The 17730-nt window shown below is 30.7% G+C and overlaps 1 protein-coding gene across 2 annotated transcripts in view; it reads right to left on the reverse strand.

Annotated features, from left to right (window-relative positions):
- LOC118185188 (SLAIN motif-containing protein 2-like) overlaps positions 1-17730 on the reverse strand; it is a 101341-nt gene that overhangs the window by 53026 nt on the left and 30585 nt on the right. For both annotated transcript variants that reach the window (XM_035355009.2, XM_035355010.2), the window contains exon 3: positions 13348-13443. In XM_035355009.2, coding sequence (XP_035210900.1) covers positions 13348-13443 — 96 coding nt within the window. The remainder of the gene's footprint in view (positions 1-13347; positions 13444-17730) is intronic.

A 17730-nucleotide genomic window follows, 5' to 3' on the forward strand; every position in this document is an offset into this window, starting at 1 on the left:
TTGCGAAGCTAAGTTTCTCTAGATTAGCAACAAATCCACAAGTCTGCTGTTTCAAATGTAAACAATCAATGGCTGCCATAAAAAAAAGGGCTTAGCGGCACTTAAACAACTTTAAAATTGTTGATAATTCTAAAAATATTGCATACAGATTTACTAAAGGCATAAAAACCTTAACCAGAAGATAAAAACAACACAATTCAATCATTTTTAAAGCAAAAAATGTACAATTTACAAACATATAAGAGTAAAGAAACTGAGATCACTGAGCCGGGTAACAAAGTGGATATAGTATTATATATATAAATATATTTATATACATTTGGTGCGGCCGATTGCAACCAAAATACGAGGTGCACATTTACATGTTATAGCAGTCCTATATACAAAATTTCAACGTTCTGAGGCTACTCGTTTTTGAGTTATACGAGATACGTACACACGTACGTACATATGTTCGTACAGATGCCACAGAAAATTCTCTTCAGAATTAATTTTTAAGCAGTTTTATAATTTTTTTGGAGGAAACGAGTCTTTTATTCTGTCCTTACGTACAGATATCATGCAAAAACATCGTTAAATTGCATTCGATAGCGGTCAAAATGGATATTTTCGTCGAAATATGTTGCCTGAAACTTTTCGCGATTACAATACTTCCTTTTTACTTTGTACAAGGAAGTAAAAATCGACACTTATACCTCCTGCATAATCTGAAATTAATCTGGCAAAATTTATTACATATTTGTTTTTCATATTTACTCTGAATTTTTTAAATCAGTCATTCTTTGCACACAGCTGCAAATATCATGATGGCCGAAATCTAGTACAATTTCTCACCAACCAACAATTATGCCTGACATAAAGAGATGAAATTTGTCTGCAGAAGCTAGAATGTTCTCAGAAGACGCAAATATTATTTTTGTTAATGCATTTTGTTTGTTTTCCCTGCATTCCTTTTTCTCAGCTTACAATCATATAAGCAGAGTACAAAATGTTATGATAGCATATTAGAATTTGAGCAAAATTAAAAGATGAAATATGCAGAAAGAGGCATCAATCCATATACTGCTACAAGATTATATTATTACCATTACATTTTACTTTGAATGCAGAGGATTACATGCACAAGAAGAGGTTTTAGAAATACTAAGTTTCATTTCTGTATGCAAATAAGTAACAAACTTTTATAATATTGAAAAAGATCTATTTATTTTAACAACTCTTTATGATTTAGTATCATACTGAATATAGCATATTATATTTTACAAATTATGTCAATTGATGCAAAAATTAATGAACATCAAACATGTCCTGGTATGGTATTGGTTTTGGGAACTCCAGCAGGAAAATAATTATTTCCATACTATAACTATGAATTTAGTGTGCAAAAGAAAAAGACAACCTGATTACTTAGTTTATGAATAACTGGGTTACAGCACAAAGTCCAAAATCCGGACATGTCCAGAATGACTACCAGAAGAGATTTTTCTTTCTTTCTTTTTAAAATTTATTTACCTTACAAACTTTATGAATATAAACTCAAAAAAATGCTGTTGTGACAAAAGGCGATTTTTCTCCCAACTGAGATTCTTGCATATAACTTTCAAAAAAACTTGCTGGCTATGAAATCATTTTGTAACCAAATGACAACAGACTAGTTGACATTGGCCTAGACCACACTTTCAGTTCTCGAGTGGTTGTGTGTGAAGTCATTTGTTTGGAATGAGAAGTTACACTAATTTTCTTTTGTCGGTATATCAGATTTTCCTTCATAAGCTGAAATAAGCTTTTATAAGCCGTATAGCTGATTTTCTCTAGTGAGTTTGGCAAAGAAGGAAGAAAGAATTAGATTGTAAGGAACTTAACCCTTTGAAGGCTGGGTATATAAAATAATTTTAATTGTGGTAAAATTTTGCATTAATCATAACTTATGGACACTAAGGACACAAAATTGAGACTTAAAAAAAATCCTGAATTTTGAGAGCCGATATATATTTTATACTGGTGCCCTTCTAAGACATTTTTTCCCAGGTAGCTGCCAATTGTTAATTTTTATTTTTTAAATTAATTTTGCATACTTTTGATGTGCATGTACAGATGGGTGCTTGAATATAGTTATGTAAGTCAGAAGGCAAAAACTTTTAAAATTTTGCTAGAAATTTAAAAATTAAATTTATGTTTTTATACACTTTGATGATCAACCCAGCTGAACCCAGCTGAACCAACCCAGCTGAACATACTTATGTGAGATATGGGTGACTAAATAGGTGAGAGAGTAATGAGGGCATGGCATAAATGGATCTAATGCCAATGGCTCAAGTCAAAATAGTTTTATGACAAAATGGACTTAAAAACTAAACGTACATGTTCAATATTTTGCCAACCAAATTTTAAAAGTGCAAAAGTATGAGGCCGTTCAAAATATCATAGGTGAAAGCTGCAGATTATACCGAAGCATCTGAACAATTTGCAGATAAATTAATCAAACTCATTGATAGCAAAAATTTACCTGCAGAACAATTTGATAACTGAAAAATCTGATCTTTTTTGCCCTAAAATACTTATTGACATTGGCAGAAAAGCCTTATCTGGTATCCACATCGAAATTCCACAGCAAGGTTAACGATTTTGTCAAGTGCCAATGCTGCAGGAAAGTACAAATATAAACTTTTCATACTTGAAAAAAATACATGACTTTGGGTTTCAAAACAGAACTGATGACACAAATATTAATGAATGACTGGTTTGAAAACTGTTTCATACTCAAGAACTGGCAACATCTGAAATTGAGTGGTTTACCGAATTTTTAAAAAATTAAGACTGCTCATCTGATACTTAATTACAAGAATTCAATATTTTGACAAAATCTACTGCGTGGAGCACTGCAAGGTTATGGATGTGTCTGCATATATTTAAAAAAAAAAAGGCTTGGTATAATTCATGGCCAGCTATTAGATTTTATGGTGGCAGTAATGATGAGAGCAATGAATCTGAAGGTTTCTATATATCAAAAACAAAAGGCAAAAACTTCTAAATAATGGAATTTTTGCACGAAATGTGAAGGAGCGATAATAAAGGTCAATGAGATATCCCTGAAGGCTAACTTTGTAGCATGGTTAGAGGAGGGCACACTTCTGTACACTAAAAAATTTGTAAAAATCTAGGCTTATACTCACTCCATCCACACATGCCTCAAAGGTGACATTCCAGGATACGTACTGTATAGTGAAGTAATTCTTTACCTCTTTAACATTTTTCACTTATAATGCACTTACTACATTTAATATTTAAAACATATTTATTGTTTATTTGATAGTATTTATAGTTCTTATCTCACGAATATTATTAGGATATATGCATAGCGAACATAGCAACATTTTACTTTAGGATTCGTGGCATGAATGGTCATTCAGAATGTAATTATTTTTTAAAATGGGAAGCATCTCTACAACAGGATGTTCATAAAATTTAAAGGGTACCGTTACTTTTCAAACTTATACATAGGTTTCATTTTGGGTTTGCAGTCACTTTTGGTATGACCTTTATCATAAAAATAAAATGGTTTCTGAGGAAAATATTGAGAAACTAAATCACAAATACAGCACTTAAGGAAGTAAAACTAATAAGCTTATTTCTAAAATTGATACTGCCTCAGCAAATAAAAAATATAGCAGGATGACATATAAAAATGTCTGAAAGTTTTAGTTAAAAAAATGAATAAATTAAAATCCTTAGAGATTCAAATTGAGAATTTAACTGATATACACTTAATTGAGAAGGAAGTAAGCACTAGTGCTGAGTACCAAGAAGAATGTATTAGGTACAGTAACAAAATTAAAAAGTTTATTGAAAAGGTGGAAAATTTTTGATAACTTGACATTTGAGAAATAAGTTAGCCTCAGACCAAAGCATAAGCACCTTATGACTTAAAGGGGTAAACTTAAACCCCTTTCAATTAAACACAGTAAGTTGCTAATGAAACCATATTCAGGAAAGCCGAAATAATAGAAAACATTTTGTAATTCATTTGAAAGTACTACTGATTATGATTCACTTTCAAAAATGAAAAAAATTAACTATTAAAAAACTTATTTAACCCATTCGCGACAGGCACCTCTGTTACCGAAGCGTTCTCTTGGGACGGCGCGTTAACCAGATGCGTTGTCCTGTGGGGACGGGCAATTTATGCTGCTAAGCCTAACTTTGGAAAAAAATTCATATAAATGAAATTTGTCATTCAATTTTTCCAATTTTGGGTACATTATGAGAAGAACATTCAAGTAGTCGTCAAAATTAATTTTAAGCCTTTATTACTATATTTTCCTTAAAAATTTTATAAAATACTCATTCTAGAATATAATTTTCTCCTTATCCCACAAATAAATATATATGGAAAAATATCCAAACAATCGCAGATTTTATTTAACACAACACACAATTAAAATTTAAAAATATTAAAACTGTCTTTCATAAAGATTCAATGAGCAAACAACGAAAAGTAAGCAATGTTTCAAAATGAGACAGTGCATGTATGATATTCTTTGAAACATGGGTGTATGCAAAGTCCAACGTTACATTAGTCACAGGAATATAATATCTGCTGGCTATTTTACTCAGCAAATTTGACTCATTTAAGCATTTGTATATGTTCTACGGTCAGATAGTGCTTTCGTTTTTCCATTAAAAAAAAAAACTTTCGCTAAGCGAATCAAAAAATTCGTCTTACTACATTTAATATTTAAAACATATTTATTGTTTATTTGATAGTATTTATAGTTCTTATCTCACGAATATCATTAGGATATATGCATAGCGAACATAGCAACATTTTACTTTAGGATTCGTGGCATGAATGGTCATTCAGAATGTAATTATTTTTTAAAATGGGAAGCATCTCTACAACAGGATGTTCATGAAATTTAAAGGGTACCGTTACTTTTCAAACTTATACATAGGTTTCATTTTGGGTTTGCAGTCACTTTTGGTATGACCTTTATCATAAAAATAAAATGGCTTCTGAGTGCTGGAAACTCAACGAGTAATAAAAAAGTCTCTAATGATAGAACATTTACTCCACTATAACCGATAAAAAATAAGAAAATTTAATAAATTAAATTAAAAGTATTCCAGAGCATCGAGAACATGTTCATTTGTTTATATAAAATGACGCAGTAAGAGCCATTACATTACTCAACACTAATGAATTAGCGATTGTGTATATTCTACGTTTAGATACTGCTTTCGTCTGCCATTAAAAAAAGATACATTTCGCTGACGATTAAAAATATTCATCTCAAAGCACAAAAAATCTAAGAGTAATAAAAAAAAGGAAAAGTATAAGAGTAATAAAAAAAATCTCTAATGATAGAACGTCTATCCCATTATATCGCAAAAATAAAAAGTACCTCAATGCAGCGAGAGCACATGCATTTGTTTATATCAAATGATTCAGTTAAAGAGACATTACACTGCTCAACACCCACCCACGAATCTCACTCTCATTCCGAAACAAAATACCAAAAATAAAAATCATTGCATAGGAATGAAGGTAAACATACTTAACTTTCGATATATTTCTCCATAACAGGCATACAGCTGCATCGAGCGGCAACAAAAAATATTAATTAAACATTCTATCTGAAGAGTCGAATGTGGTACATCCGGCCGGTAGAGTGAATTAAATGGTGATTCAAATATGACACACCCCGCCGTGAAGTTATGTTCGCTGCTGATGCACATATGACACGCCCGTACTGAACGGGTTAAATATAGTATCTGAATTTTAGTTTGACAATTATAAAATTAAATAAAGACTGTAGTAGTCATAAAGATATCCTCATGGGTTCACTTATGAATAAGCAAAGTGTTAAAATTCTTCAAATATTTCACCTTTAAAAAGTTCATATGATGAGCTATGTTATCTCTATATGAAATTTAGATTCAATGCAAGAGGATTCAAAATCATATTTTACAGTTTTGATTTCAACTCCACTAAATTTACAGTTGGAATATCTTGTTTTAGATTTTACACGGAACACAAATTCTGAAAGTGACATTAAAGTTCTGATTTGTCATTTTTTAAATGTGAAACTGAATGCCAAGAATCAGCATTTTGAGCCTTAAGTGAATGAAAAGGTATCTAATTGTTATAACGTTCAGAGCAAAACAGGAAATAGAAGTATGTACAAAGGCATGGCCATTGCAAGAGCATTTAATGATAATATGACTCACATTCTATATTCATTTTCCCTTCGGATCTATTTAAATGTATGACAAACTTTAAAATAAAATAGCTATTTTAAAGAATGCTAGATGGTGTTACAAATGTTTCTAAATGTATCATATTATCAAAACTCATCATTTAAAAATTTTGAAATGTAAAAGCAAAAGTTATCATGGTTCTGCTTGTCTGGGTAATAACCAAAATAATAATATCACAAGAATTAATTGGATGAATAATACTGATGATAAATGTAAAGAATCACAGAATTTACACTGTAATGCTGAGGATACTCAAGTGACAAATCATTCTGATTCTTAAACTGTAAATTCAGTTTCACAGCGTAATGCAGGCATAATCTGCTCAAGAGTTGTTTATTTACAAATATGCACAATTATAGGAAATTCTGAATTTAATTCTTTAGAATATAATTCAGAAGACATTTATTACACAATGGTAGCTAATATGCCTTTTATGTTGAACATTTAGCGAATATTCTTAAACTGAAGCCCATTCATTACAAGATACTCTTCATTTATTCTTTTAGAATGTAACAAGCATCAGACAAAAAAATATCCAATAGTAGAGTTTGAAATCAAAACAAGGAACTTAAAGTACTTGATAAATTATTTCGAACACAGCTAGCAACAGCATCCCCCCCATATAGCCAAGTGTCTCAGTTATGGTGAAACATAATTAAAGCTGACTGATGCAATGGAATGCAACTCATGCAATTTTTTTTCTTATTGCATAAATTCTAACAGAATAAGATTTAAGACACAATAACACGCCGAATAAATACTAATTCAGAAGTCGAACAACAAAAATCAGCGTTATATTTACAATTGTTTTTCACAGGACTAGTTTTGATGGTTTTACTGAACCACCATCCATTTGCAGTTTTGCACCTGAGGATGGTGGTTTGGTAAAACCATTGAAACTAGTCCTGTGAAAAAATTTTGTAAATATAACGCTGATTTTTGTTGTTTGACTTCTGAATTAGAATAAGATTTGTTTGGGAACTTAATAGTGCATAAAAAAACTGCTACCAATAAAAATTTAGGTGAAGTAAAAAAAGTCTTTGGATGGATAATTACAGTTTCAGAATTTAGAAAACTAATTCACTAAACATTGCTGTTATGAAAAATATAATAATGAATGACCAAAGGAGTATTATGGAAACTGGATTTAACTGTTATTTTTGAAGAAAGCATCGTCTGTGAAAAGTAAACAACTGATCAATTTGATAAAACTTTATCCTTGAATAACAGGAGATACCAAACTAAATTATTTTAGAAATCTAACCCTGGTGAATTAAATAATAAATTTTACACTGCACAGAAGCAGTTTGAGATTTTGAGAAATAGATTAGGTAAGAGTATAGAAATGTGTCAGGTATATACAAAATAACTGAAGAACAGCTAACAAGATGGAATTGTTGAAGAGCAACAAAATGAAGATTTCAAATCAGGGTATTATATGACCCATGGAAAAATGATAATGCCAGATAAAGAAACTTCTTGCATTAGAATTGTTTCCAAAGCTTCAACTTATACGAGAAAATTCTAAATTCTTAAACGATTTGTTGGAAGCAGAACCTTATTTAAATCCTAATACTTTTATTTATTTTTTTTTTTTTTTATTTATTCCAAGAACACAGTATCCCTTTTTTTTCTGGTATAGAAAAGGCATTTCTTATGATAAGCCCTGTCGAAGAGGATCATAAATCTTACCAAATTCCTTTGATCTCAAAATGATATTTATGAATTACTCAAAATTACAAACAACATGCTTACATTTCGATTTTATTTCTAATCCATTTCCCCTACAGATACAATAAAGTATCATATTTAAAAATATATCGGGAAAAACCCTGAAAGTTATGAAACATTAAACACATTTGTATATGCCAATGGCTGGTATTATTATGCAGATACAGTAGAAAATGCCTATTGGTTGTCATCTGATGGAGAAACTATTTTAAAGAATGTGAGCAAGAGTTTCCATAAACTTAATTCAGAGTTAAAATAAAATATATGTGGTTAAAAAATAGTTTATCAGTGACTTATTCCTTTGCACAAGCTAAGATTTTAGACCTTCACTGAAATACAAAGAATGATTCTAGTAAACCAGATTTTAAGTTTTTAAACTATCTTCACTTAATTGCTAGTTACACAATAAAAGCGCCGAGTTACAAATTACAGACAAATATCTATGATCCAGTTGGATTTATATCCCTATCTGTGATCATAATTAAAATTCTGCTAAAACAAATATGCATAAAAGGCCTTGATTAGGATTTAATAGCTTCCAAATGATACTGAGACTGAATTTAAAAAATGGTGTCATAAGCAGTGTAACGGTCGTGTAAATGTAATTTTCCTAAAAGATTTTTGTCTGCGGTTTGGCAACACTATATTTTTGTTTACATTTAGAATAATAAAAATGAAAGGTGAGAATGTGCCTTTTTTTTTTTTTTTTTTTTTTTTCGTTCTGTGGTGGATTGCTTGCTTAATTTTATTATTTTAGGTGGACTGCCTGTCTTAATTTGATTACTTAGGTGGATAACCTACTTCATTCAATTACAAATTTTTCTTTTATGTTTATTTAATACAGAATCAACTGAGTGATTGAAATTCAGGTAGAGTCTCACAACAAATGGCTTTCTGAAATAATTTTTCAACAGGAATATAAACTGATAGAAAGTACTTTCAAAAAGCTAAATAGTGTCATATCTTTACATACATTATGTGATGTAAATTATAATGCATATGGAAGTGTATCATATTTCAGATAGATCAACAAGCTTGGTGAAATTAAAGCAAGTTTCATTTTATCAGAAATCTGAATAGTTCCTCTTAAAAGCTCAACAGTGCCTCCATTAGAACTGATGGAAGCAGTCACAGCAGCTAAAATTCTACATGATAAAGCTAAATTATTTAATATTTGTCAACATACATGCTTCTCAATAGATTCGCAAATTGTGTTACAATGAATCAAAGTATAACTAATGAATTAGAAAAGACTGTCTCTACACAAGGAGACAAAGCTGCTCCAGCAGTGTAATAAAGTCTCCATCGCAAAACTGTCACCTAACAGCATTTCTTTTACGTATGACGATTTTTGTTTCTAAGTAAATGTGAGCTACTGACCCATTCAGAAAAGTCAAAGAAGATGACATGATTTGTATCCAATACCAAACCTCCATCGGTCTCACAGCAAGCATAATTTGCAAGGTTTCTAACGCCTCTAATTTTCAGGATTTCATTTTAAAAATTAGTTGTAATAATAAACAAGAGGCTTAGTAGTAGACAGAAAATAACGATGATTAAAAATGTCAATAAAACGCAGAAGCTAAAAAAATTGAAAACTAGAAAAAACAATATTAATGAAGTGAGAATGGAAAGCAATTAATTGTAAAATGCAATGTGCACATATACACTGAAAAGCCACTGAATTAGGGATAGACATGGCTATGCAAATTTTATAGCGCTGTGCCGCATATGTGCTCATGTGAGGAAGTTGTGGTAAATGCACATATAGCTAGCACTATAGTTGTTAATCAGTTGTTTCAATTGCCAGTATGAGTAAAACTTCTGATTTAGACAGTTTCAATCTCAGACAGATAGTAGGCAACACAATGCAAGGGCCATTCAATTTCCAAAATCTTCAACAGGCTAGGATTTTTAAGGTCGACAGTGTCAAGAGTATACTGAAAATACATGGATGGTGGGGAGAAGAACTAGCCATTGGGCAACTTGGAAAGGACAATTAACCTAGAACAAATGTGGTGTGAGACGGCTCAACCGTACTGTACATAGTCAATGAAGCGCAACAGTCATACAGTCAATAAAAGGATCGTGCAATGCTCGCTTCCCTATATGGGTTTTGGAAGCCGTAGACCCATGACAGTACCTTTGCTGAATGCATCTTGCCTTGGCAAGACAATACGGAGAATAGACTCTAGTGGACTTGAAATGAGTAGCAAGGAGTGAGTCTCGATTCTGACTAATTAATACCAATGGGAGGCTGAGAATATGCCGTCAGACTCATGAAACTGTGAACTCTGTACAGCAGATTGGAATTGTACAAGGCCATGGTGGCTTAATCATGGTCTGGGATGTTTTCTCTTGGCAGTGTTTGGGATCTTTTGTGCTTGTACCAACCTCCCTCAATATGATTCAGTACATAGAGTTGCTGGGCGATCATCTCCATCCATTTATTTGTCCTGCCATTCACACAGAAATGGAGTATCCCAGCAAGATAACTGCATCTGTCACAGTTCCTGGTTGGCTTCTGCCTGGTTGGATGAGCATTCTTCTAACTTCTCTGTCATAAATTGCCTACTTAAAAGCCCTGACTTAAATTCTGCTCAGCATCTTTTCGAAAAAGGTTTGAAACCTCATCACACAACACTAGCGACTCTTCCTAAATTATAGACAGCTCTATCCAATGTTTGCAAGCCATTCCCATAGAATGTTTCCCAAAACTTATTGAATCTATGCTTCATCGTTTGACAGCCGTTATAAACGCCAGAGAAGGCCCAACTCGTTATTGACTAGCTATCCCTAGTTCAGTGGCACTTCAGTGTATCTACATTTAAATAAAAGAAAAATTGATCAATTATTTCAAATATAACATATCACACTGATGATAATTATATTTATAATGAGTGTAAAACTCTAATAACTATATTTACATAATTAATATTAAATTAATATAAACTTATGTAAATAACTGATATAATAACTACAATATTTAAACACATAAAATTATTATGTATTACATGTAATTTTTTTTATATTAATAGAATTCTGCTGATCACAGAAACAACAAAACATTTGCTTTCAGTGCAAAATCAGAAAATAGCTCAGCTGGATTAAAACTCACTATTTGATGGCCCATGCAAAATTTAACACCTAAGAAATGCGCCAAGTGCTACACCTAGCCTAAAAGCTCAAAAATTACTAATCGAAAACTTGATATATAACCAAATGCAAACAGACAATAAATTATGCTTTTCATGACTTTTCAAAACAAAAAAATGTAGTGATCCCCTTAAACAGCAAACAATATTCTAGCTAATATTAAATTTATAACAATGCACATATTTTAAGTACATGAAAAAAAATATATATCACTTTATAAATAAGATAAAAATCTAATAATTATATTTAAATTATTAATACAAAATTATTATGTAAATAACAGTTATTGATTAAATAATTGCATTATGTACCTAATTAGCGCTCCAACCAGTTTTCACTTAGAAGCCCCAAATTTTGAAAAACTGCCAAAAGAAATAGGTAATTTCTTGAAATGTCAAAATGTTCCAGATACATATAAAGTGTTTTTGTACTTTTAATATACTGCTTTCATTTCCCTGACATATTTCAAAAATTCACATAGATATATACTTTATAAAACCCTTACAAAAATTATAGTATGTATACAGCCTGGCCAGTTACAAAGTTAATAACTAATTAATATAAAATTAATCAAGTAAGTAATATTAATATTAATTGATATACAAAAATTCTGATAATTACAGACTAACAGAAAAATAAAACATTTGCTTTCACTTCAAAAAACAGAAAATAGCTCAGCTGGATTCAAATTCAAAATATAGTAGTCTATGCAAGATTTAGAAAGTTAGTATATGCGTCAAGTGATCAAGCTAGATAGATCTGACTTAAAAGCTAAAAAAAAAATCGCTAGCAGATTTAGTGAATGTTAATGAGGTAAAAAATACATCACTCAGTACTTTACAATTACAAATAATTTTTATCACAATGAAAATGATGTTTTATCACTTATAAAAAAATCAATCAGAAATCATGATCTGAAATAAAAGTTTGTTAAACTAATAACAATAATAACTCCAAGCAGAGAACGTTTTTCAGATGCAGTTCTTGAAAATTTGCCACCAATTATCAAATTATTTACTAACATATTCATTGCATAAAAAGGGACTTTGAAATTCTTAATATGACACTTTTAGGAATATTAGGGTACTAAATGATCTCCATTAGTATTTGCCTCCTTCCCTCAAATCTGTCATTTAACAGTCACTTTTGCCCTTCACATACTGATCACTCTCAAAAATCATTTTAATTTTGAACAATACTATATATTCAGATTACAATGCGTCCATTGCACAAGCTGACAGTCATTGTACAATTCTGTACAACCTATTAGAAATTCTGTACGCATGCATTAACGTATTAGCAGAAGTTCTATTTTGTATTCAGTTGCAGAATATTAATGTAAATATTTACACCACTGGACACTGGTTGAAAATTTTGATCAGAGAGCATATTTTTTCAGATTATCCCTTAATTTTTAATAACCCATACGTTTTTAGGTTGAATTAAAATTTTTGCCAATGCCAATTTTGTGGTTTAAACAGTATATTTCTTAGCTGCCTATTTCTTTCATGAAAAATAGAAATTGGTATATTTTAGCTTAGCAAAAAACATAAAGTCCCCAACAGGCAAAAGCAATTCATTCAGTGTCTATAGTACACTGGTTTACAGTGTATATGTATGTACAGTTACAGTGTGTGTAGAAGCAATTTAATTATTATTTTATTGAATACAATTCTGTGGATAATTTATTTAAACTAAACAACACACAGAACATATCTAGAATTAATTTGAAACACTTTTTCATGGCGGTAATTTCTGCTAATAATTTATCAAACATATTATAATGACCAATGCAATGTCTGAAAGTAAACTAGGTAAGTTTCCAGGAAAGGCAAGCTATACCCCTGTGCTTTTTGTCCCACCATTCTGTCGACCACTGAGAGTGCAAATGTGCACACTAGTAACCATGTTTCTTGCTGAGGCAGAAACGCATCTATTTCTGTTTCATACTGAAGACACTATAACAGGAAAGTACCAAGTATACTTATTTCAAAGCTTGAAAAGGATAGAACTTCAAGGTTTGAGAAATGACTTTTACTTGCCAGTTATATTTTTCCGGATTCACATCATTCATATATGGTTTCAAAATAAAAGGAAATAAAATGGAAAATACTAAACTAATGCATAGAATAAAAAATGCAGCTTTATAAATGATGTCAACAAAGGTCCACAAAACAGTAAAGTTACATTTCTTATACTTACCAGAAAGTGAGGGTTTATGCAATATCTGAGATCTTCGCAAACTGCTTATGGTAGGGTTTTCTACTTGCTGTAATGTTCCTTTATTAGACGGGGAAACTAATAAAAGAGATGTGCATTTAAATAACTTATAAATTTAATACACATAAAAATATACAATAATTGACTATAAGAATTACAGAATACAATATTTATGCAAGAAATAATATGTAATGAAATTTTTTGATGATGGTAGATGATTCTACATAATAATTTTAAAAGGTGATGTCAAAGACACATGAAGAAGTACACAAATGACGATGCTTATGGCTTATGACGATGTTTATGCTTTTGCTGGAGATTATTTTAATATTTCCTGATCGCTCACACCTCACTGAAAAGTTGTGAAGCTCACTAGTAACTTTGGAAAGGCTTCATGAAGTAGTTAGTGACTAATTTACCATCAAATTAATGCATGAAAAGCAACAGCCATTTTCAAAATTGTGGCACATTAATAAGTCTATACAACAGCAATCAGTCAATAAAATAAGAAAAAGAAGAAACATCAGTAATAAAACATTTATTTTTTTGAGAAATATATATATATATATATATATATATATTTTGTACTGTTGTTCTCTTTACACAGCAAACAGTTTTCACTTTAAAAAAATCAAAGTATACAAATTCAACATCCGTGAGAATTGCTAGAGTACGTACCAGCCAAAACAAGCATCTGCTACATGCATAATGGAGTTGCCATACAAATAGTTTTTGGCAACCTCATTTGTTTTGAAAACACACTTGTTTGTCTCATGAATACTTTCCCTGATATTTAGTGAGGGTCAAAAGTATCATTATTTTTCTAGCAACAGGCAATCATACACATTTATACACTGCCATTTTCTTTATGTAATTAGTTAAATAAAACACAATAAAGCAATGCAGAAATGGGCACTGTAACGCTTCCAACTTTCGTGATGGAAATACCAAGACTAGGTGTCTTTTTTATTTTGAAACTTAACACAAGTTTTCTTTATTAAATAAAAAGTAAATATAACAGCTCAATTACAGAAAGGGGCTGCATAAAGCGACTTACTCCTCCGGCATATTTTCAATTTTTGTCCACCAAAGCTGTGCATGGGAGGTGTTTTTAACGAGTTTTTCCTTGATCACTTTCTGGCCATTTCGGCGGACACCGTGGTTCCCAAGAGAAACACGAAGTTGTCTAATGTAAACCTGATGTTACAGCATCCTCACTTTTTCACAGTTAACAGTTACAATTCTCATAGTTATAGTTCGCAACAAAAAAACCTGCAGAAGCAGTAGACAACATATCACCACAATAGGAGAAAGCATAGATTACTTTATGAATGTCAAACAAAGATTAGTGTCATAATTCCATTTTATTTATACTAATTTATTATGTTACTCGTTGGGAAATTTTATCATTATTATTAATAATGGTGCATTCAGTAAATATATGTCACCAGCATAATGAATTCTGAAATGACAAACCAGAGAGAGAAAGATTGATCATAATATTTTTATGATAAAAATGGAAAATAACCAAATTAAAAAGAAGATTTACAGCATTATTGAAAATTAAAGTTAGAATTTTATATTACATATTTATCGACCCTAAAAATAGAAAAAAAAAAAACTGCAACCAAAAAGTTTTTTTTTTTTTTTTTTAAAGCATTAGAAAATAAAGAACTATAAGCATGTAAAAAATGTGAATTATGAAAATTGCAAGTGTACTATCACTTCTAAAAGTATAAAATTAAAATTTTTACCATAATACTTTTTTAAAATAAACAATTATCAGTCCTAAAATTTAAAACTCTAGTTCAATTATTTTTTTAAAGTCCCTGTTTCAGAAAAGTTGTTAATAACTATGAAGCTTTCTCCAGGGAAGACCTTTTTTTTTTTTTTTTTTTTTTTTGTTTGTTTGTTTATATCACAGAATATTACAACTAGCTTTTAGCAACATAAATATTATTATATCATAATAAAATTAGTTTCACTTTTATTTGCTTCACTTGAAATTTCAAATTTTACACTAACTGAAGACATCACAATTCTCTAAAAATTAACATCAAAATAATATTCGATAAATCTTAATCTTCATCAGTTACTTTGTGTACTCCATTTACCAATGGCTAAGGAGTGCTCAAGAAGTTACTTGAAAAGGCATCTAATCCTTACATAAGGAAACTCAACACTTTTAGAAAACATTCTATGCAATAAATAAATAAATATTTTAACTATCCATACCTGTAGCAAAAAGTTGTAAACTCTTTACCGACTTTGGAGAAAAATATTTGTTCAGGTATTATTGTTTGTTTCAATAATACATCCAGTACTGCCCCCCCCTTTTTTCTTACATTCATTGAAAAAATGTACCTTTTTCGAGAAACCCTCTTCGTTTGTTTTTCATTGTTGTTCTCCATATACCCATGAACCATTTTCACTAAAAACAGAGAACTATACAAACTTGGCATCATGCACATAAGCTGAAACTTCAACAAAATGAAAATAAACTAGTTTCAACTCCTCAGTTCCATTATTATTAGTTATGAAGAAAACAAATGTATTCAATGCAAAAAAAGACATATTAATCAGAAAAATGACCACTGAATTTCAAAAGTGCAATGCACATGTATCTAAATCCACATGTATTATGCACATACTTGGGTTGCCAAATAAATACTTTTTAACATCATTACTCAACAATTTTTGTTTCTTTTCAGTAGGGGTGCAGATAATCAGAAAGTACCAAAAATTTATTTTATAAAAAATATTAAATTAATTTATGTTATGAATCATTTATATTAGTAATAGCCTTCAGACCTTTTTGTATAAGAGGATAAAAGAAACAATTAATTCAGGGGTAAAAAATGATCCTCTGTAGTTTTGAACGAATACTCCCTGTATTATACTATACTTTTTAGATGTATAGGTTGAAGAAAGGCCGGCACTTGATGCATCTATGTAGCCATATTACAGTATCACTGGACTTTGCTAGCTACTAAGCTTCCACCCCATATCAAATGCCAGGAATTCTGAGGCAGAATTCCCTAGAGACAGTCTGAAGGCCTCCACCCCTCTTCCCTACCAACAACTCACAAGAAGATTTCAGCTCACAATGCATTTTGAAGACCTCTTTACAGCACAGACACTATATATAGCAAAAGTCCAGATATCCGCAAATCCTGGGACCAGAGGTTGCGCGGATTTTAGGATTTTGTGGATTTCGGGACATTAAAGATAAATCAGTGCAAAATAAATAAGGTGCATTAGATACATTTAATTAAATTATTATATACATTATTGCAATAACTTATTATATGCATTAAATTATTATTACCTATATAAACTGATTATATTAGTCATTGTATTATATGTACACACCATCGAGGTTTGCCAATTTCACCTCATGCAAAGATTTCTGGTTTTAGAATCACTGTTGCTGTAATGTTTCAACAGCCTTTCTTTATTTTTCCATATATCATACACAATCAATCCCTCGATCATTTCGAGGTTCAGACTTGGTGCGTGAAGGTGCAGTTTTTTTACTTTGCCTATTTTTTTTACTTTGCTGATATTTTTTTGCGTTTTAGGCTATGTGTTATATGTTTGATGAGATAGCCTGGCTCAGTAAAAGTAGGCGGCCAGTGTAACTCTGATTCAAAATCTGGTTACGACCACGTGTTTCTGAGACTCCTTTGCCAATGCTTTATTTTTCTTCTTTTTTCCCCTTTCTAGTAATTTCGTTCTCCTGATGAGGAGGGACCTTTAGCTGCTCTTGAAATCGATTGTGTATTTTTATATATGTATGCTAAATACAAGGTTGTTATTCAATTTTAACAAGTTTGGTTAATAGCCAGTGCACAATGCTCAGTTTGTGCAATTCTGATTCTTTTCTAAGTGAAAATAGATCACTGTGTACATGGGGAGAAAAGTGCAAAAAAATTACAAAAAGAATTTACAAAAGAACTTAATTTTTGAATTTATCATATAACCCTTATTACATAAATAAAATTAGCATTTTAAATTGTTAGTTTTTTTTTTTTTTTTTTTACTTTTATATGTTGATAATGTCTGCCAACTTACGACAAATATTGACAGTTTGTGAATATGAAAAAAGTATTGAAAATTGTTAACTTGCATCCAATAAGTAACTTTGATCTTTTCATCTGCAATAAATTGCCAGATTTTGCTAAGGTGGTTGCATTAATACATACGTACCATTAATTTTTTTCATACTCCTTTATATGTCATTAGGGTTACCACCAAGTACCTACATTTTGAACTGACGTTTATGCTCGCTGAACAATTGCACAATATTAACACAACAGTACCTATATATGTGTATATATATACGGTACAAAGTCTTTAATCCGA

The sequence above is a fragment of the Stegodyphus dumicola genome, chromosome X1 (genome assembly GCF_044657685.1).
Source record: "Stegodyphus dumicola isolate Sdum_Otavi_A_Nest chromosome X1, ASM4465768v1".
Classification (NCBI taxonomy): Eukaryota; Metazoa; Arthropoda; class Arachnida; order Araneae; family Eresidae; genus Stegodyphus; species Stegodyphus dumicola.